Source organism: Hyaena hyaena, unplaced genomic scaffold (assembly GCF_003009895.1).
Source record: "Hyaena hyaena isolate Hyena2069 unplaced genomic scaffold, ASM300989v1 scaffold_607, whole genome shotgun sequence".
In the NCBI taxonomy this organism is placed as follows: Eukaryota; Metazoa; Chordata; class Mammalia; order Carnivora; family Hyaenidae; genus Hyaena; species Hyaena hyaena.
The window spans coordinates 340427-362725 of record NW_024081241.1 but is presented as its reverse complement, the minus strand read 5'-3'; the positions used below and the strand labels follow the sequence as shown (position 1 = coordinate 362725).

At 42.3% G+C, this 22299-nt stretch overlaps 1 protein-coding gene across 2 annotated transcripts in view; it reads right to left on the bottom strand.

Annotated features, from left to right (window-relative positions):
• CRIM1 (cysteine rich transmembrane BMP regulator 1) overlaps positions 1–22299 on the bottom strand; it is a 190496-nt gene that overhangs the window by 36433 nt on the left and 131764 nt on the right. For both annotated transcript variants that reach the window (XM_039257229.1, XM_039257228.1), the window contains exons 8-10: positions 12514–12642; positions 3832–3988; positions 1052–1173 (exon numbers count right to left, since the gene is read on the bottom strand). In XM_039257229.1, coding sequence (XP_039113160.1) covers positions 1052–1173; positions 3832–3988; positions 12514–12642 — 408 coding nt within the window. The remainder of the gene's footprint in view (positions 1–1051; positions 1174–3831; positions 3989–12513; positions 12643–22299) is intronic.

Sequence of the window (22299 nt, the reverse complement as noted above, 5' to 3'; positions counted from 1 at the left end):
GCTCACGACATGGGAAAGGCTCGTGAAAAGAACGTAAGTCGGTATGCTCTCAATTTGGAAAAAAAAAAAAAGAAAAATAGGAAAAAGCTGGAAAATATGTTTCTCTCCTATTGGTGGGATTACAGTTGATTTTTACTCCCTGCACTCCTCCTTGCTCATACTTTATACAGTAAACGAGCACTGATCTCACAGAAAGCGGTACACTATGTTTCACAGATGCAGAACAGCCTCTCTAGAAGTCACCCCATGGGGAAATCGTGGGCCTCCTGAAACTAACAGATTTTTGTTCAGTGGAACAATCGAAGCAGTGGCTAGATTTTGGTTTACTCTGATCCCTTAAGAATACTGTTAAAGTGATAAGTGTCTAACTTTGGGAACAAAACAAAACAAAACAGCACAAACTTCGGGGATCTTTTACTGCTCAATGTGTGGATCATGTGGACAATGAAAACATACCGGGGTGGGTGCTGGGGTATGGGCAGAAGTGGCGGTCAGTGTGCCTGCTCCCATAGCTTCAGGGACGTCCCTGGAATGGGAAGTCCCTGGCAGAAGGTATGCCCAGGCTTCGTGCCTATCTAGAGATGTAGGCTGGCACGTGCGTATTCAGCACGAGTTTCAACTGTCAGCGAAAACTGTGTTACCAGAAAATACATAAGTGGGTTGCCTAGCCAGGCCCACCCTCACGGGCTCTGAGAAGGGCTCTCTGCTGCATCAATTCTATCTATGAAGCCACTGCTGGACAGAGGCAGCCTCTAGGAGGTCAGCACAAAGGTGCTTCAGACTAACGTTCCGAAGATGAGTGAAAGTGAAGAGGTAACAGGTCACTGATTCGGTCCGATATGCCTGTCTGTTACATGCTCATTTTGAATTCTATCCCAGGCTCTTATTCCAAGGAGACAGGAGGAAAGGGCTGGTCCCATGGACAAGTGACGTTTGTGCCTGAGTAGACCAGCATCCCTGAAACTGTTTCATTTACACGACGTCCTCTTGCTCTTCGTTTCCGAGTCCCGGCTGCTCCGAGGGGGCGGGGGGGCCCTGCGTTCGCACTTACCTCTGCACTTGCAGATAAGACAGCCATGATTGTCCTGCTGGAAACCCAAGGGGCAGATTTTACTGCATGGGAGCTCTGGGCACTTCCTACAGCGACAGATGTCACAGCCGTGCTTATTCTTCCTGGGTAATTAAAATTTTGTCAGAGGTCAGAAAATCCAAAAGTCTCGAATGATGCCCACGCGCACAGATCAAGGGTCAGGGAAGCGATACTGCTGTGAAGCAGAATGACTTGACTTATGCTCTCAAAAACTCGTGGACTGATGTGTAATTAGCTCTCTGTGGCCGTGACCGCCACCCACCCGTGGCCAAGGTTTAGAATTGCCCAAGCACTAATGTGCTTCTGGGATGTGACCGTCAGAACCCCAATGATGTGACTGTTGTTTTAATTAGGAAAAGGAGTACCATCCTATGAAAAAGATGGATGCAGAATTCCATGGACAGGATGGTGAGGGGCACACTGTTGGGCACGGCTGGAGGCCAGCACGGGGGCACGAGTCCTCCTTCTCAGAGTGGGCCTTTCCCACGGGGCCACGACGGCCGAGAAATTTCAGGCACTAGTAGAAATAGTAATGAGCGCTTCACCGAACTTAGGGAGGCCAAAAGGAGAATGTTAAGGCTTCACAGACCTGTGGATGCCATAGCTGTGAGAAAGAATTAAAGCTGTGAGAAGCCCTGCCATCAGCGTCCACTCATTAGAAAATAATTTCAACTCAAGAGTGCTCTACACGTGGGGTAGGAAGCGTGCATGATGAAGGAAAAAGTCTGCATCAAGGGTCTTTTTCCTTTAATCAACTCGAGTGGCTAAATTTGTGATCAGAAAGAGGATGTTAAATAAATAAACATGTGTTTACGAAATACATCACAGCAGTTTTAAGTGGAGATGTTCTGAAAAGAAAAACTCTTGACAACCATCCCTTATTTTCTCTAAAAGGAGAAAGTCACTGTCTGTTACAGAGGAGCTCACTCTATGCCTGCCAGCCGCGGGCCTGGGTCTTCTCCGAGGCCCACATCTCCTCTGCAGGCTCTGCCCCGCCTGACTTAATGGGCCTCAGAGGTTTCATCCCCATTAGCCCTAAGCGGCAACAGTGGGTTCAACTGAAAACAGAAAAAAGAAAAAAAAATCCTGTGTTCATCTTGGATAAGTTACGAGACTCCAAAAGAAGACAGCTCCGTGGGAAGACAGCTCAGTAGACCACTGCCCACGTGACAATTAAATTACAATCTGCTGAGCAAAGTGAGAGCTGAGCACTAGGATCTTATTTATGTCAACACAAGGAGAACAATGAAGTAAATGAATTATTCATACTCCTGTCAGATAGAATGTCATTTTTAAGTTCTAGTGAGGCTTTATCTGGTTTGTTCATTCCTTTATGTATATCCACCCACCCACCCACCTACCCCTTCCGTAAGCTCTTGCTGTACACAGAGAGTAACAATCCCCTCAGCGGGTACGCATAAGGGGCACTGACAGATGCTTTTCATCCACACGGTGCTTGGCCAACAGTCCTCCTTCAGAGGGTGTCGCTGAAATATGCGTTCTAGCTGATGCAGTGCTCCTTTCTGTCTAGTGGTCCACCTGGTCCTCCCTGATAAGAACACAAAGTGGGCCCCACAGTCCTGTAAGAGATTTCTCTCCAAGATGAAGGCTGGACTTGAATGCAGCCTTGATTCTGAGCTGTCATTATACTCAGCAGGTTGGTTGTAGCTACTATTATGATAATAGCACTTCATCTATATAAGCAGTAAAGCTAAGAAATAATTATAGTTGAGTTGGTATCACAGTCACATTTCAGGATTAAGAACAATGATGGTTTATTTATTTGGGGACTTCCTAAGAATAGCGAGCACTCCTAATTTAACTATCTGATTAAAACTAGAATTAACATTCCCCTATCCCTGCTAAACTAGGATTTCTAAGAGGAAGAATAAAAATGGTAACTTTCGGATGACAGGCAAGAGATGACGGATCTAAGTCCCTTACAATTACTAGCACTAGACAAATATAACGAATTGGAAAGGCACAAAGACAGCGAAGGGAACCAAGCAAAAAAATGATAAAGCAAGATTATGAAAGGTAACTGTTTAGGGAACCAACTCAGTATAAGGGCAGAAAGAGACCCTAATACAGACACTAAACAAATGGGAAGTGTCTTTATCCTCTGGAATAATCTAGATTTTCATGGGGTTTGACTCAACAAAGAATACTTGAAAATACAAGTCATTGTTCTTATCTCTAAAGAAATTCATAAAATGCACTGCTACGTAAAGAAAAAGTACGAACTACAGACCACAACCAAGGCAAGACACTGAGGCATGGCCAAAAAACGTGCTCCACATTGCCAACGAGCGACTGTCCATCGATCTTATAGTGCGCATTAAATAAATCATCACAAAATAGTCCCTGGGACAGTTATGAAAGGTTGTGGCACGTTCAATACTAGGAACTCATGACAATTCTGGTCCCCACCAGCAGCGTCCAAAGGCCCCTGCTATGAGGCAGTCTCACAGGGGAGACCTGAAGGACAGTGGCCTAAAAGGCTCTGGTCCCTCTTTGTAAAAAAGAGTAAAACTTGAGTGTTTACACCCTCTTTTTTCTGTTCTCTGATTCGCCTAACACAGCAAGCCCAGATGTTCTGGACTCGGTGCATCACTGATCCATTCATTTACACACACGCACACACACACACACACACACGAAACTGCTAGCAAAAGTTAAGTTATGGACGTCTCATTAAGTTCCAGATAGTTAAGACTAAATCTTCTGAACTAAATACTCACAGGTATCCAAATGGACAATACTTGTCACAGATGACGGGTCTGCACTTCTTGGGGCGTGGGCGGCACTGACAGATCTCACAGTTGTGGGCGTCGGTCTGGAAGCCAAAGGGGCAATCCAAAGTGCAGCCTCGCTTGAGCCCGGAGCACTGCTCCTCCCCTGTGAAGATGCACAGAGGGGGTGACAGGTTGAGGGACACACGGACACTTCCATCCCTTCCCTCATCTTCCAGTCTCGTTCCACAGACGGAAATGTCTCACGTCTACTGCAGCACAAGGAAATGGTTTAAGATTACAGACCTGCGATTTCATGGGTATCTCGATGGAACTCCATGCGATATGTAAAATAAAGCCCAACTATGAACAACAGATTTCTGAAACGCATTCTTATCTGGTGCTGAAGGGCAGGCTGGTAACTACTGTTTGAGGTGTGGATGAAACAGTATCTTTTCATGAAATCTGTTCTTGTAATATGAATTACCTCAAACTACTGACTACCATGTATTGTTAAAAGGTGAGAAGCAGAAACTTACACCCCAAGTTTCATTATATGTTTTGCTCCTAGTAAATGCTCACGGTAATACATGTTCTTAAATGTTCAGTGTTTTCTCTTGTGAGCTTTAGGTATTATCCCATGATACTGCATCTTACTTGCAGCTTAAAGGATTTCATACCCTTTCTTTAAAAACAAGCCAGTCTTCCCACATGATATAAAGTGAAATAGTCAGTGTCTCATTTAGATATTTTTTTCCTACCACTGACAAATATCCCAGGTGCTAGGATAAGCTTTATGGACACTAAAAAGTGCACGTGGCAAAAATGTCTACATTCTTTATCCACTATTTGAAACGTTCAAACTCTCCTCTGTTAGCAGAATTTGAGCAGTATTTAACTGTTCTGTTAGTTATAACATTATTTTAGAATTAAAACAAAAGGGGTGGGAGACACTATGGAGACGGGCAAAAGAAACTACCAGAGACAGTAGCTTTATAGAAGACTTCTAAAAAGATTTAGAAAAGTGTGGGGTAGGACTTTAGGTAGGGAATGAAAATGTTCAGGTGAGAAAAGCATGCCAGGGGGTGTACTAAGGCAACTTGAGGCCTGCCTGTATTGAATGCAGTCTGAAAGTCAACCAAATTTAAAGAGGCTGAGACAGTGATGGCAAAAGTACAGCAATTTTGGGGGCGCCTGGGTGGCTCAGTCGGTTGAGCATCTGACTCTTGATTGAAGCTTAGGTCATGGTCTGGCGGTATATGGGTTCCAGTCCCACGCCGGGCTCTGCATTGGCAAGCTGGAGCCTACTTTGGATTCTCTCTCTCAGTCTCCATATCTCTCTGCCCCCCCCACCCCCAAAATAAACAAACAAACATTACAGAAAAAGAGTACAGCAATGTTTGATTCCTGCTCTGCATGGACTGGCAAGATGGGAAGCAGAGACTATTTTTGTCAGAATAATATACGAATTTGTATTTTATCTGGGTACCTTTTAAGAATAAATATTGTAAATAATGCATAGGTTACTAAGAAAAACAGAACACGGGTCCCCTCTTGCATACAAATCTTATCATCTAAAATTAAACCTTGAGCTACACTTAATAGGTGAGATGGGTTCATGTTTTACATAAATATTTTCTTTTGTGAATCTTAGCTGGCAATGCGCGAATATTTCATTTGCTATCTTTTACAGAGGAAAATGTGATTTATGGTATAAATGTCTACTTTGTCCTGATCATAAACCTTTCATTACACATATTTAATATAACCCCGTGGGTCTGTATCACACTGTGAAGTAACTGATTACTAATTTGCATCCTTAAAAGTGAAATTCTAAATGGCTCATTTAAAAATTTGTAATTATAGGATTTGAAAGGACATCAGTTTTCACCTGGTTCCATCATTAAGGGACGATGAAGAGAGAGAAGACTTCAGAGCCACATTTCTTTCTCTGACAATGAAATCAAAGTTGTGAATCCATTTTTCTATTGCATGAATTTTTAAGTCTTGACACCAAGCAGATTATGTTTGTATGAAATAGAAGAATTAAAAACACTCTGAGAATGTCCCAGAGTCAGCATGCTTGGGGATTCAATTCCTTCAAACTCTGGACTCAGAGCACCTTTGTGCCTCTATTTTTCCGGTCCTATAAAAGTTGCTTTTCACAGACTTCAATCTAGAGTGGTTTTCACTCTTTTTAATTTTTAAAAATGTTTTTTATTTATTTTTGAGAGAGACAGAGTGCAAGCAGGAGAGGGGCAGAGAGAGAGAGGAGAGGGAGACACAGAATTCAAAGCAGGCTCCAGGCTCTAAGCACTCAGCACAGAGTCCAATGCAGGGCTCCAACTCACATATTGTGAGATCGTGACCTGAGCTGAAGTTGGACGCTTAACTGACTGAGCCACCTAGGCGCCCCAGGCTGGTTTTCACTCTTGAGAAAGTTGTTCACCAAGCTGAAACAGACTGATTAAACCTACATTTGTTTATAACTACCTCTGCTTTGCAATGGAAGAGCATTATGAACAAAGGCTGCTATGTTTAAACAAACACAGAGTACTCACAGACAGGAGATGGGCTATGCCACCCAGGACAGGATGCTCTACTGTTGCCCTGGGTTGGGACTGCTCACTGGCCTGCTGTGGACTGGGCCCATCCCCTTCTGTTCCCTCAACAGAAGGAGGCTCTAGGGTGGGGCCCTATTTCCTTTATTTATACAGCCTAGGTGCTATGATGGCATTGAGAATGGAGTCAATGTTCAATATCTGCTGAATAAATGAATTGATGGATCAATGTTCTTGCTACTTACCCCTCCACTCTCATCAATGCTGTCAGATTAAGAGAAAAATAAACAGGCTGAATAAACTTCCTCTGCCAGTACTTAAAATTATCTAAAATACTGGCACGTGCTAACCATCTCAAAATATCATCTTCCAGTGTTTCTTCTTCTCAGAAAGAAAGAATATTAAAGACCACAAGGTAGTCCTAGATCCCTGTAGCACTTAATGGACTTTTCTTGCTAAAAATGTACCATCAAAGCAAACGTTTTACATAACGTTTGCAGAAGAGACAGAAGTAGAAATATTTATAGATGGGTGGGGGTTTTTCAGTTTCCTTGAAAAGCTTTAGTACATCACCTAAGGCGAAATGGAAGAAAGAATGGCGGCTTTATGTTCATAATTTTTCAGCATTATGACTTTACTATGATCTAAAAATGCTTTCTAATGCATAGGGGAAGATTCCCATTGAAGAGAAAGTGATAAATGATAGCAATGTATAGGGCCTGTGCATCATAGCTGGTCGACAGCAGCCATGTAGTAAACTGTTTACTCAGGAGAAAAAGTGCTGTTTGCTCCCAGGGCCAAAATGTGACACAACTGAATCAGTTCTTTACTATAAGTGAAAGCCACATAACTGCATGCAGCGCACCACTTGACTATAACCTTGGGGCTGTGTTACACTTCTCTGCTGTAGCTCTTCACACCCCTGGATACCGCCAATTCCCACTAATGTACCAGTTAAGGACACTGTGAAGTCCCTGAGAGTATTAAACAAAGAAATGCAACACGACAAATGGCTGTCCCAATCTTGACTTTGGTCTTCAGTTATTACTTTGGTTCTGAATCACAATGAAAACATGGATTCTGCTTTCTTGTATTTAATGCTACAACGTTTAGATACTTGATTCAGATATATATTCCATGAAAAATATGAAGGCTTTTTTTTCTTGCTAATATTCTATGCCTGCATCAGTTTCCAAATAAAAGCACTGTTAACTCCTAGAATGCGAGAATGTTAAAGCTGAAGAGAAGTTAAAAATGATCCGGTGAGGGCGCCTGGGTGGCTTAGTCGGTTAAGCGTCCGACTTTCGCTTAGGTCATGATCTCGCGGTTCATGGGTTCGAGCCCCGCGTCGGGCTCTGTGCTGACTGCCAGCTCAGAGCCTGGAGCCTGTTTCAGTCTGTGTCTCCCTCTCTCTTTGACCCTCCCCTGCTCATGCTGTCTCTCTCTCTCTCTCCCAGAAATAAATAAAAAAAAAAAAAAAAAAAAAAATGATCCGGTGAAATCCACTTGATGTAAAGATGTAGAAAACAAGATGCCAAAAGATGGATGGCATTTAATTTATACAGATGTCATTTGCTACATATAGTTTATAGTGAGCTGATGTGTACTGTGTCTATTTGACAGCAACAGATATTTTTGGTTAAAAAGTAATGTTTTAACAGCTTAAACCAATAAAGTGTTAGGTTACTAATAGCACATCTAAATGATTTTAGTTTTAACTTCTGTTGCTATTGTACTTCAACATTTTCTTCCATGTTTCTTTGCCTTATTCTAAATATAAGAAGATGAGTCGGGGATAATTATTTTCTCGGTATGCCTTTGATGCATTACTTTGTTGAGCAGTGTTACAAGAATGTTATCTGTTACAGGTTAACATAGCAAAGTTGTGTGTTCAAATAGAATATTTTGCCCTACACTTTCCATGTACTTTTTGGAAGACTCATTAACCCCGGGTTTTGATTTCAATCTAAAAGTGGTTATGTATATAATATGCTTGGTTATGCTGCAGTATCATTACAGCATATTGGCACATTACTAAGATTAGTTGAGGCTAAGGTCCACTTTAATCTTTTCATATCCCTAGTGCTTGGCATATGCTGGGCAGTCAACAAATGCTACATGTAAAAAGAATGCACAAACAACAAAGCAATGAACAGGGGAAAATATTGATTTGGCACTGGTCTTATTTTAAGAAATCCTGATGCCAGGGGTCTATAAACAAGGTCTAATCCCTAACAGAACACTTAGGTATGAATGGTTGGGGCTACTGCGCATGAGATGGGCTTTAGGGGGATGCTAAAAAAAAAAAATAAAAAAAATAACGTAAGGGAGAAATTTATACAAAATCAACACTTATCAAGTAGCTGTAATGGGAAAAAGAACACAATCATGCCATCCTTTACTACAAGGAAGAGTCCTTTTTCTAAAATCAGGTGAAACAGAATGAGAATATTCAACTGTTAAAATGAAAAGGTAGAAGGGAAGCTGTTCGTATGAGTGTCCTCAGAGGGCAGAGGGACCAGGGGCAGGCCTGTGCTGGGACGAAGGAAGGGAAGCTGAGGGCTTTCCACTTCAGCCAGCTTGGGATGACTCTGACATGGATCTGTTATAAAACAGCTACCATTTCCTGTAAACAGAGGAGCAATGCCCACACGCCAGCTAGTAAAGCTAGCTTTGCATTCGTCGATTGACTTAGTCCTCAGAATGAGTTAACGTATTATCTTCTGCCCTCTACACATGAGGACACAGAGCCTGAGAGAGGTGAGGCAACTTGACCTGACCAGCCAGAGACAGGTCAGCCTGATGCCACAGGCTGGGAGGAGAGCTGGGCACATACGGTGACAGGAGTCTGACACCTAAGGGTCTGGCAGTTTGGCTGACTCTGACTCACCTCCAAAAGGTGTGGCTCCCAGAGGTGTCAGGATTGCTAATGGGGGGGGGGGGGTGGGAGTGAGAACAGAATGCTTGCTCTAAGACTAGACTTCTGTATGATATAGACAAACTGACAAATTCTACTTGGTGTCTGATTATGTTCTTAGGTATAGGGTGGCAGCCAGTGAGATGGCAAAAGAGTAACCTGGGTCAAGAATCTCCGTAGGGGCAAAAGGGATACACGGCCAGAGCAGCAAGACCTCGGAAGGGGATCTCAAACAACAATGATGCCCAATGGCATCTCCAATTCTGATGGCTCTTGCCTCATTCACTCAAACAACATCTATTGAGTGCCCAGCAAGGTCCTGGGAGTTGGGTCAGTGACTTCCTTCCTCTGGAGAGAGCAAGCGCCCAGGTTCTTCTTTGGGACCAATGCTTCCTCTTAATCGGCCTTACTTTTGTACATCATAGAATCTGACTTGAAATGGTGACATTTCATTAGCATATTGATTACAGGCAGTTTCTTCTTAGCGGACATCTTGCATTTTACTCATGTCTGAGGCATTAACACCTAGCACCATGCCTAGAACTCGGCAGGTGCTCTATTGTATGAGGCAAAGGAAGAAAGGAAGGAGAAGGGAAGGAAGGAAGACCAGAGATCCCTGCAAACAAAATTTGCAAATAATGAACAGCTGATCAAGATTTCTATGTAAAAAAACAAAAAAACCAAAACTGCTGACACAAAATGGAACAATGTCGTGTACATATTTCTTCCTCTGTGTTAATGTGATGGAGGTGCCCAGCGGGCAGTGCGCATGTATGTCTGTGTGACAAAGCCAGAAGGCAACACTAACAGAAGACAGGCAGAGCAGAACTGTCCTTCTAGTCTCTTTGCAAAATGCCAGGGATCAATTTTTGACTCGCTTCCATGACAACCAAAGGAAAATAATTTCTCTGGACTCAGCTACAAAGGGTTCCTTGGGAAGGGCCAGGGGTCTTATAGAAGCACAACCATGTGGCAAGAAAGTCCAAACAGCAAAGCCCAGGGGAAAGGTGGTAGGTGGGGAGATCAGGCACATGGTCTCATAAAATATGAACTCTTCATAATATGAGACCAGTGATCTCGGTGTTAGAAAATCTAAGCTGGCCAGGAAAGCAAACGTGTGGGTGCCAACGCAGGTCCCTACTGAAGTCGGCTTTCCAAATGGAGGTGATGAAGGCAGGACAGCCCTGGTGGGTGGAGGCTTCCAGAACATTTAAAGGTGGTAACAACCACCACCACAACAACGGTTCTGTAAACTGCATCTCAGCGCCAGCTCCATCAGGCAGGCGCGGTGATGGTAACACTGAAAACTGAAGAAACTGAATTACTCAACCGCTATTTTGTGTCTGTCTTCACCAGAAGTATTCTTATAGAAGAGCGTGCTGAACAATGAAGGTTAAGAGGACATAAAGCCCAAGACAACTGATAAATCAGAAAGTGAGCATCTATCTACATTAAATAATTCCAAGCTTCTGAGCTCAGGATAATTATACCCAGAGGCTCAGGGAGAACCTGCTTATTATAGAAAGCATGGTCTATGTTTGAGAGATCAGAGAGAATGGAAAGAGATTTCAGAAAAATAAAGGAGGTCACCAAATGTTAATTCAAAAGGGACAAAGGAGGGGTGCCTGGATGGCGCAGTGAGTTGAGCATCCGACTCTTGAGTTCAGCTCAGGTCTTGATTTCAGGGTCGTGGGATCAAGCCCTGAGTGGAGCTCTGTGCTGAGCATGAAGCCTGCTTGGGATTCTCTCTCTCTGCTCTCCTCTCCTCATGCTCACTCTCTCTCAAATTAAAAAAATAAACAAAAAAGGACAAAGGATTCTAAAGCTTGACATTCACAACTGAAAATTCTGCAGAAAGGACTATCGAACCTCTGATTCATGACATTTAGAAAAGCAAGCAGTGACCACCAGTAACCAGCTCACATTCATGAAGAACAAGCCATGTCCCACTCCATTCATTTTGTGTTTAAAACAGAATTTCTAGCAAAAGAGTGCTGGGAATATAATGTGCTTTGATTTCAGTAAGATACATATGACTGTTTCAAGACTTCCCTGGGGAGATGGATGGGACATGTTGGTAGCTGAGCAACTTCACCGAAGGAGTGAGGATTATGTTCAATGCCATTCTGCAGGCAGGTCTTGAGTGCTGTGTGGATCTGTCCTTGGTTCTGTACAACTGGTTCCAGTTTGACAGTTTGCATCAGGACATGTAAGCTATGCTTACCACATTATCCAGATTCAAAAACATTCCAAATAGTTGGAAAATGGTTTAAAACTCAGAATAATTTCCTATTTAATTTGGCCCTATGTCTGTATCATTTAAAAAAAAAACCTGAAATATTCAAATGTGGACCGCATGGAGAAGCACCTGCCGGCAGCTGACGTACAGAACACCTCGTGGCTCTAGCGACTTGTAAACTCAGTATTACCCGACAACGTGTAATTCAAAGCGCTAATGCAAACTCGGGCTACACAATGGCACTGCATGGATCAGGCCACATTCTGAAGCGTTCTATTTGTTTCTGGGCCACACATTTACATAAGAAAAGTGGCATATTATGTCAAAAGATGGAAAGGACCAAGAAAGTTCAAAAACTCGTGTCACACATGGAATGGCTGAGAAGACTGAAAAGGCTTATTGCAGTACAAGAATCAGGGATTAAAAATAATTTTAAACACGAAGGGCCATTCTTCCCCCTCTGGAAGCAATGCAATATACTTACCCGACGTAAAATTTCAGAGGTCACTCATGGCCTGGAGGCGTGACTGTACGCACATGGAACAGAGCTGGGGTCAACAGTGTGAAGCACATGCTGAGAATTATGGCTGCCACATGTGGACTGTGACGCCCTCTGTGTGGGTGACCGCCTTTGTCATCAGCTGAGCCCAGCAAGGGTGTTAGGGAGAGAGCCGATAGGCGGTTGGAAAGAGGAAAGCCGTACCCTAAAGCCCCAAGGGCTGCACCCATGATGCGGCTAGATACCCAGAGTATCTGAACACAACGAGATGGGGGTAAAAACCACAAGAAATAACCTCTTTTCCCCTAAGTGACTGTGGATCTGTTTAAACACAAATTCTTCTTTTCTCATTTCAGGTTGTTAAGGGAATGCCATCAACAGGAATGAAAAGGATATTCAATCACATAATATGCTTTGACAAGATCATAGGAGGCTCAGAAAAAAAAAAAAATGCCATCTTTGGCCATCTACTTACGGTTTTTGCACTGACAGGTTCGACAACCGTTGTGATCAAGTTTGAAACCGTAAACACAATCCTTCTCCGTCAGCGTGCAGTTCGGTAACTCCCCACATGCAGGTGGATCAATTGTGATGTAGGTTGGTTCTAATAACAATAGGAAAAAAAAATCAATGAAACACATGATTACCTCTTAGACGCTATTCAACCTCTGAAATCACACATTGCTGTAGTTGCATAAAGAAAAACCAATAATTTTCATCACAACCTAAACTTTCATACTTTCATCATGTTCATAAGCCCTGAAACAGAAAGATTAGATTTTTTAAAATCTCCAAACTCTCTTTCTTTACATTTGAGCAATTTATGTGTTTTTTGGAACCCTCACATAATACTTCCCCCATGGTCACCACTACTGAAAGCAGAGGGCAGAAGTTAAATCAACTCCATGTAAATTGCCAACTATTCTTTTAGTTCTTCTTGATGTTTTTGAGTTGCTTTTCTATCAAAATTGGGACACAGCTTCGAATGGTCAATCAGCTCTCCATTTTGCAACACTTCTGAAATCTGGACTTCCTGGTGTTGATGTGACACTCTTTTAATTACTACAGATACTATGATGGGTATCAAGGACTAGGAGCTTATCCTTAGGGCCCAGGGCTTATGGGAGTGGCAGAGTCAGACATAAGCAGTCAGCTGGAAGAGCGAGCAGCCCTTCTGGGAAGAGATGCACAGAAGAAACCAAGGCCAAAGGTGAAGCCTTACCTTCCCTGCCATGTTAAAAATGAAGGATTGTCCCAGGTCATAAAAGTAATTATACACTTAGGTAAAGTGCATTACGGGTCTATATGATGTTTACAATGAATGCTCTTCATAAACGCTTTCAGGCCTCATCCCACTCCAGGGAGAGGAGCGCTTTTGTCCTCCCCATTCTATGGATGTAGAAATCTAGGATGCTCACTTGTCCCAGATCACAGACTTGGTAAGTGATGGGCCCAAAACTCAAACCCATGCATTCTGGCTCCAGGGTCACAGTCTTGGCTTCTGTGCGATGCAAGGCCCATTGTAATGGTCCTTGTTTTGCAGGGCAGATAAGGGGCAATTGATATAACGTAAGATTGTGGGAAGGGTATTGGCGAAGGGAACAGGGCCACAGACATATTTCTGTGGGCTCCTTTTAACCAAATGATACTATGAACTTCTTCAGAGTAAGCGGGTTCTCACAATCTTTGTGAAGAGCTAAGTACAGAATGTCTCTACCTAGGTTTCCACAAATGGAAAATAGGAGGTGCAGAGAGGGTGACTGGCTTATCTAAGTTTACATAGCAACCCAGTAGCAGGCTGGGAATAGAACAGAGGTTCCTGACCTCCTGTCCAACACTCTATCCATTAGTTCACACTGTCTCCTCAAGTTTCATCTCCAGTTGCCATGGAGGAGAGAGACTAAAATAAGGGTTTTAGCTGCACTGCTAAGATCAAGGGTTCTAAATTTTTATTCATCCGCTAAAAGAGGCCAATGATTCAGCTCTTCACAGGTAGTGGGCAACTCTGACTTACATAGGCTGCTTTGATCAGCATTCTCCCAGTACAAACACGTACAAAGAGGGTATAGCACTTTCTCTATTTTTACTGCAACATGGTTTGAAGAACATATCCCTGAAGTTTGTATATCAACTTTCCACTGCGGTAAAACTTCTAGTTTCCTTCCCTCACTAAAGTATCCGTTCTCACAGGTAACTGTAAACATCCAGAAGTAGTTCTAAGTTGAGGCAAGTTTTAAGATGCAGTAATTAAATGCAGCTGGGCTGCCTTCTTACATTCTTTTAACATTTACTGTAAACATCTCTGGTTTTCAAACCTATATAGGTTTTTTTTTATCACTACTGTCACTAGTCACTCCAAATAGGAACTCAATTTCAGCCGTCAGCCAAAAGACGGCCAGTGTTTTGTCAGCATCATTCTAACAAAAACCTAAGACAGAGCAGAGGGCCTGTATCACCTTTCATTAACCACACTGTAGATTATGCCACAGAGAAAGGAGTCAGGTCTATGTTCTAGAGTAATGAGGGCAAAAGTCAGGGCTGGATTCTGAACTCTGGGTCCAATGCTTTAGGGAATGGCTGATGGGTAACGAAACATTTTTGAGTGATCTACATGGGCCAAACAAAAGCTTGTATTCTTCACCGATATTGAAGTTTGTGAAAAACTTTTGCTTCAGAGAATGAATTACGGAAGAGTATATATTTGGGCTGATTACACTGATGCTGGAAATGCTTAATAATCATGGCGGGGGGAGTATGGAATTTTACTTTGTGAATTTTAGGGATTCGTTAAGAGAATTAATAGTGAAGTACATGCTATTTTTGATCCTTATCATGATTAATGGGTGAGATCAGAACCACAACAGTCCCACACCTTACCCAAAAAGCTTCATTGGCTAGGTACATAGTCACGGATGTATGTCAAGCACACGTGTTTCCCTACAACACTCAGGATGACAGCTTTTGCTCAGTTTAATAAATTAAAAGAAAATGCAAGAAGGGCTGCATCCTAAATATTTTAGATAAAACAAGTCCTACTGGATATCTTCCGGGCTTCATATACTATGGTAGAATGCAAGAAGCAAAAAATTTTCTGCCTTTAAAATTGAATTTCCTCTTCATTTATGATGCATTAGATGGAAGAAATTGGGAAGTATATACATTTCAAATTATGTCTCCCTCAATATTTAATGTTAAAACACAGAAAAACTCAACAAAACCATTTACCCTTGAAAATTGCCAATTTACTCTAGAGCTATTCAATTTCCCCTCAATAGGGGAATACAACAGCGCTCACTATGAAGTAGAAGTTGAACTGTTTTTAGAAAGCATTTTAACACTTGTCATCTAGTTTTAGGACATTTAACAAAGAAGTAGTGTTTTCCTGTTCAAGTACAAACTGAAACAAATTATAAAAGCCTTTTGAGGGTGGCAAGGCACAGTTTTGGGAGGTACTTACTGCTGGTGCCCTAGGTCACTGGAGGAAATGGTGATATGTAAGAGACACATGCGTAGACAACTAGCTGTCTAACGGTTTCCTATGGAGTCATGCATTACATTCTATTCCCTTCCATCGTTTTCTCAACATTTTGCTGCCCAGTGTGCTACCCTGTGGGTCCTCTCTGTGCTAGAGCTCTGCAAGAACAATGTCCCAACAGGAGTATGGAACTACAACTTATCTAGCAAAAAGTCTGCTATTATCATAAACGGATCTGAGAGTTTGCTCTCAGTCCAATACACTCACATGTAATCTCTGAAGTGATCCTATTACTAACACCAGAGCAGTGTTTTGAGAAAGAAAGTCTACTGCAGTTCAATTTCTTATTCCAAATAACTCAAAAGTGAGACCCATGTGATACCATCCTGAATTGGAGTGTTTAAAATCAAAGCTACATTTACCGTCCTTACAGAGTAAGATTATTTACAAAGTCTCTATCCAAGGAAGTTCTTGGTGTGGGAAGAGGGAGTTTTAAAGACTCTAGAATCATGGTATCATAGTACGACTGTTTTTAATCCAGATACATAAAGAAGCTCGAGGAGGTGTTAGTAAGGTTTGGGAAACGTGCGTGCGGCGTGTTAGAGCATCCTTAACAGGGTGCATCAGGAACTGCTGTTATCTCCCAGTTTCTCTGTCTGTGCAACAGTATTCTGAATATGGAGGATATCCTGATGGGTCTTGGCCCCCAGACCAGAAGACTCTCATGTAAATCCTGCATTTCTGTGCTCTTATATGACATGGGATACAGTAGTGAAATGACAGGCCAGAACGTGCATGCCCTTCTAGAAGGATGATGATGACGCTGTGCTCTCAGCAGGTTTGGGGACAGACTATCTGTTGAATAGAGTCCTGCTATGACTTTTGGAGACACCGACGCATCACGGTAAATGATGCCTGTCATGTGGAGCATAGAAAACTGTCCCCCTTCAAACCGGCTGGGTGGAGAGGTGTTAGTGGGCCCCTTTCACAGGAGGGCAATGGTGTTGGATCTCCTCACTGAGGAGAATGAAGAAATGCTTGCACAAAAGTTGGGTGTCTGGCCAGGGGAAGCTCAGTAAAGTACTGCTTATAGGATCAGCCTGAAATTCCATCTCATCTTGTATTGAATCAGCTGAGGAATTAAAGAAATACCTTAATGTCCTCCAAAGGAAGAAGGCTTGCAACAGCAGGAATTCATTGTCTTTGGCTACAACTATTTCTAAAGGGAACCCTGGAACAGCTTCTTTGTGGAGAAGAATTCTAGAAATATTTTCTGAGCCTGGAAGCAATAAAGAACAAAAATGGGTGTTTGTTACATCTATATCCAGTTTCCTTGCTGCTTCCGACCCCGCATCTGAGTGGGGGTCGCTGCTCTCCTCAGCCTGTTTTCCTCAATGATTTTCAAAGACTCTCTGAGCACCTCATACTGTCCAGAAAAGCTATTTTTACAAGAACCCTTGGGGATGTGTCAGGAGTCCGGATGTTCGGCCACCAAGTCTTCTCCTAAGTCTCAGAGAAGAAAATTCTGGAAGAAAACCTATAATATGCAGTAACATAAACACACACTGCTTTTCTGTTTTACATTCATTTAAAATTTAGGAGTAGCTATTTTTCGTATCTCAGGAAGCCCAACTAAGTCCTTACTCGCACAAGTATTCCCTGGAAAACATTCATATTTTTCGAGATTCAGAGAGCCTCACAAACTAGGTTTCTGAAGAACACCACCAATGTTTTACATTGATGTTCAAGTGTTTCTTAGGAGCAATTTTATCTACTCAGTGGACATGTTAAAGCACTGTGGTCACAGTTAATTATATCAAGAGTACAGAGTTAAAATAAAATCATTATTTTAACTCCAAGGCCACAGCATTAGACTGTAAAATAATGTATATTTGATTATTCAGGAGATATGTGTCCAGCAAATCTAAACTCTCTACTTTCTTTTTATTTTATAGAAAATCCTCCACAAATAAAGGGAAGAAGATAAAACAAATTTAACCTTTTAAGATGCTGATTTAAAGTTTTAATATCAGTCCTTTCATCATATCAGATAGTTTAACACCTCTGGGACAACAACACAACAAAAAAGAATATATTTTGGCCTTCAGTTATTTTAAACTGTGTAATAAACCACGTGAATTTGCTTCTGAAATAATTTATATAATCGCTAGTTTTTCCGATTTCGAGCAGCTATAGCTTAAATGAAAATGTTAATAGATGCTTTTAACTTGGTGTCTAATCTGTATTACTCCATTGAACTTCTGGTTTTGAAATAATAGCGTACAAGGTTCTTCTCATTACCTTGATTACTATGAGCTGTTTATCTCCCGCAAATAATACTAATTATCTCCATTGAGAAAGGTGTGAAGCACTCTTTCTGATTAGCAACCCTGGGAAGGCTGACAGCCAATTAGCAGCTCTTGAGTCTGGGCGGGGGACTGGAGAAGTGCACTTGTGGAAGACAAGCAGGGCCATCCCTCCTGGGTCTGTCTGAAGCACGGCCTCCTCTGATAGGGGGGTCATTAGCTCTAGTTCTAGATTGTGACCTTCTCTAGGAGTCCTGCCCCACCCTGTTGCGCTCAGGGTGCAAGGCCAGTCTGGGGGTCCTGGCTGCAGCTGTCTGCCAGCACCCTCGATTGCTAGGAACATATGAGCGCATACATGTGCGTGTGCACACACACTAGGCGAAGTCTTTCTGGAAAAACATCACTACAGGCAAATTTCTAGAAAAAGTAGGTTTTTTTTTTTAAGGCAGATGCATTCTAACATTTCTTTTGAAAGTTAAAGAAATTTTCAAGTAGAAGTCACAAGATAAATGAAGTTCATTCCTCCCTGCCTCTTATTTACCTCTCCTTTTGGACTTTAATAATGGTTTGCGTAATATTACGCGGCTCTTCTCTGAAAATTCACAAGCCTGCTTATTTGGCTGTGAGGCAAAGCTGAACAATTAAGTTCTCTTTTCAGACCTAATTAAGGCATTCTCTTCCTTAAGAATTTTTCAAATTGATTAATTAATTAATTATTTATTTTGGGCTGGACTTGGTTAAGCCATGTGAATATCTAATGAACATGGGAAAATTCCAAAGCTTTGCTCACTTTCTAAGGCTAAATATAGCAGGTCTCCTTTAGCCTATGGGTTACAGTTGCCCAGGCCAGGGCCATAAAACTGGAGATAAAGTTGGACAAGACAGAACCAAAGAAGATAGCTTATCTGTTTTGCTACGTCTTCATATGTCATTACCACAGTGGCTTTTCAAAGGTGACCACAGTTAGAATACCAGTCCAATAAATCACCAAACTGTCAACATAATTTACTGGCCGGGAAGAGAAGTACAGTAAAGATGAAATTTTCCCAAATGACGCCGGAGGGGAAACAATTAATGTAGATGATAAGAAGAAAAAGACTGTGGATACAAAAATTCCCTAATCTGGAAAATGGGGATTTCCATGGGGTATGGATGTGTATTTAAGAAAGTCTCATTAAGTCATGGAAAAAAAATCTACAGCTGGAGTTTTCAAATTCTTTCAACCACTACATACTTAGTGATCTTTCTTCTTTTGTATATATTTCTCATAACACCACCTACATCCTTGTAATTTCTAAAGTACTTATCACAGAGCAGTTTCTTTATTTTAAAATGAATGGTGTGAAAATGTTCCCAAGATTCATATTATTTTATGGTCAGATAGAGAAGTGACCATATATTTACTTTAGATCTATTTATTAACTTTGTATGCTTTTTCCAAGGGACTTGGCTGTTGGAGATATTTTTCTTCCTTTATCAATCTCATATTTAATAGGAAAAGACAGTAGTATGATTCTGAGGTTATTATTAAAAGACCATAAAAGACAAATTAAAAACATTTTTTTATATAGGGGGATATAAAGAGCAGGATATCTTTTTCCAGGAATTCAGCTTGAGAGAGCTCATAATTGGATTCCAAGAATAATCTGGATCTTTTAGACTTGTCTTATATTTTATTATTATATTACTTTTATTGTTCATTTTCCTGGAGAACGTATCTGGGTAATCTTTAACCAGATATAATGTGTGACATTTATAAATACACTTGTATATGTGTGTATATACACACATTTTAAGAGCTATATTGAACTTGGGTGTGTCACGTGGTCAAAATTTTGGTATCTTAACCCAATCCTCTGGGGAATGGCTGAGGGCCAGAGAGGAAAGGTCCCTGCATTAGGAACAATGATTTATTCATGGTTTATAACCTTAGGACCAAGCACAGAACTTGGCCCATGGTCATGCTAAATTAATGACTAAAGAAGAAAAAGACATCTGGGCACTGAAAGTCAGGGCACATATTTTATGGAAGAAGGGCTCCCACTCAAGACTGTCTTTAACAAGCTGAATCTCTAATGCCCTCCTACCTTGTGGAGGAGTGGACAGGAAGTTCCTGAGGACCCGCATGGCTCTGCTGGGCCCTTATACAGAGAAGGAACTCGATAAATGAGCTTTTCTCAGCAGCAAGCTAGAGCAGAAGGCTTCTGTGAACCTGACCATCTAATAATAGTGAAACCAGAGTGAAAAATCTCCAAAGCCAAGCAGTCTAGCTGAGAAACCCAGTGATGATACTCCATTGCCTAAAATAGGTTACATTATGACCTGTACCTTTGGATTGCAAAGGCACGCAGGTGGACAAAGCATTGGAGATCTCCCTTCAAAACTCTTAATGTAAAATATGACAACCCAGATTTCACTTATCTGAAGAATCCATTTCTGTGACTACCTCAATTTACCGATGGTGCCAAATAAATGAAGTGTCACTAAAATAGTCCTGATGCACTTGACTTTGCCATGAAAAAAGACCGGTAAGAGGAAGAGGAAGAAAAGGGGAAAGTCCAAACCTGAATGCACAAGGGCACTGACGATGGCATCTCAGTGCCTGGCACCTGGAAGGGGCCAAGTAGTCTCTTCTAGTCAGTGGGGACATGACTGCCACTGTCAGGGCCCAGTGCCTGGGCAGGAATGAGGCTGGGCAGGCCTGAGTACAGACACAGCTGGGGAGAGCGGCTCGCATGCTCTCCAGAAGGGGAGTTGGGGGGGGGGGGCATACACATCCCTGGGCAGTGCCAACAGGCTTTCCTGGAGGTCACAGAGCAAGGTCAATATTTCCGAACCACGCAGAGGTTTAGGAAAAGAAGCAGGACCAAAGGCCAGGTCACAAAAGTTCAGAATAAGAGCCACTGGGTCTCAGCACTGAGAACAGAGTCAGGAGCAAGAATGGCTTCTGAATCTGAGCCTCATGGTCAAGTGCTTTCATATTCACCGTCTTACTTTCCCTGCCCTCTCCCTTCTCACAATGAGGGTCTAAGGAAAAGCAAGGCCAAGGACGTGGACCTGGAGTCAGGACATTTAGCAGGAGTCCCTATGTTCTTATCACCTTACGTGTGAGGCTGAACCTCTCTGGGCTTCTATGAAATGGGAATGCCCATTCTTCCAACCTCATGACATCACTGCAAGGCTCAAATAAGATCACAAGAAGGGGACAACAAACTCTAAGTGATACACGGATATTACCTGTTGCTGTAATTACTGTTGTAATGGCCATCCTGCCTGCTTGGAGCTAGAACTGGCCTCAGATGATGGCTGAGTACATGAATTATGTGCCCTTTTGCAGGCCTTAAATGTCCAGCTGATAAATGGTGTGACAACTGGTTTGGCATTCTGAACTCTGACCATTGTAACTTAAGCATCATTTTCTATCTCGAGCGATAACATGAAAAGCATCTGGGATGTGGGTTGCTCCATGACATCCTTTCATATGGTCTGGTAAGCTTTGGAGCGTGTTAGTGACCGGCCACTGGCGCCTTTCACGTTTGCTGAGTAGCAGTCTGATATCATTGTTCCGCATTTTCACTGTGTCCATGGTGTCTCGAAGAGAACAGAAATCTCTTCGTAATCAGTTTATCCAGCGTGAGTTGAGACAATGGTCCTGTGCGCCTGGCTGACCCTGTTCTTCCTCTCTCCTGGTGGGGGCCTTGCTGGATCCTTGGGTAGGAAGGCAAACTCATTACACTACAATATGGGATATTTGCGTAGCTTTGCCAGTGGGTTTGCCATATTTAAGTTGCAGGAGGATACAGAAGACCCAGCTCTAAAAGCTGCCTTTGATGAGCAAATCTTAGTTTGATCCATCTTCACATGATCTAAGACATATGTCAATAGTAAGAAACAGTTAAACCAGGACTTTCTTAACAACAATACTGGGGGCGTTTCACTCACATAATAATGTTCTCAGTGTCTCTCTTACAGGACTGTAGAGCAGCCCTACTGCATTAATCTCGCCTAAAATCTCCACGGAATCTTTCTAAAACTTGGTTCCCAGAAAGCATGAAAGAGTCATGATCTTAAAAAGATCGGAACTTGCTGATCCCTCTCCCTCTGCAAGGCCTATGGTCAGCCCAAACTGTTCATTTTTTTAGATAAAAAAATTTTTTTTAATGTTTTATTTATTTCTAGGAGAGAGAGAGAGAGACAGCATGAGCAGGGGAGGGTCAGAGAGAGAGGGAGTCACAGACTGAAACAGGCTCCAGGCTCTGAGCTGGCAGTCAGCACAGAGCCCGACTCGGGGCTCGAACCCACGAACCGCGAGATCATGACCTAAGCGAAAGTCAGACACTTAACTGACTAAGCCACCCAGGCGCCCCTTAGATAAAATTTTTAATGAAAGAGAGACCCCCTGAACTGATTTAAAAAGGGAGATGACACGCAGAGCAACAGCTTTCCAAATGAGATGAAAAAGAACACATGTCTTGTCTTC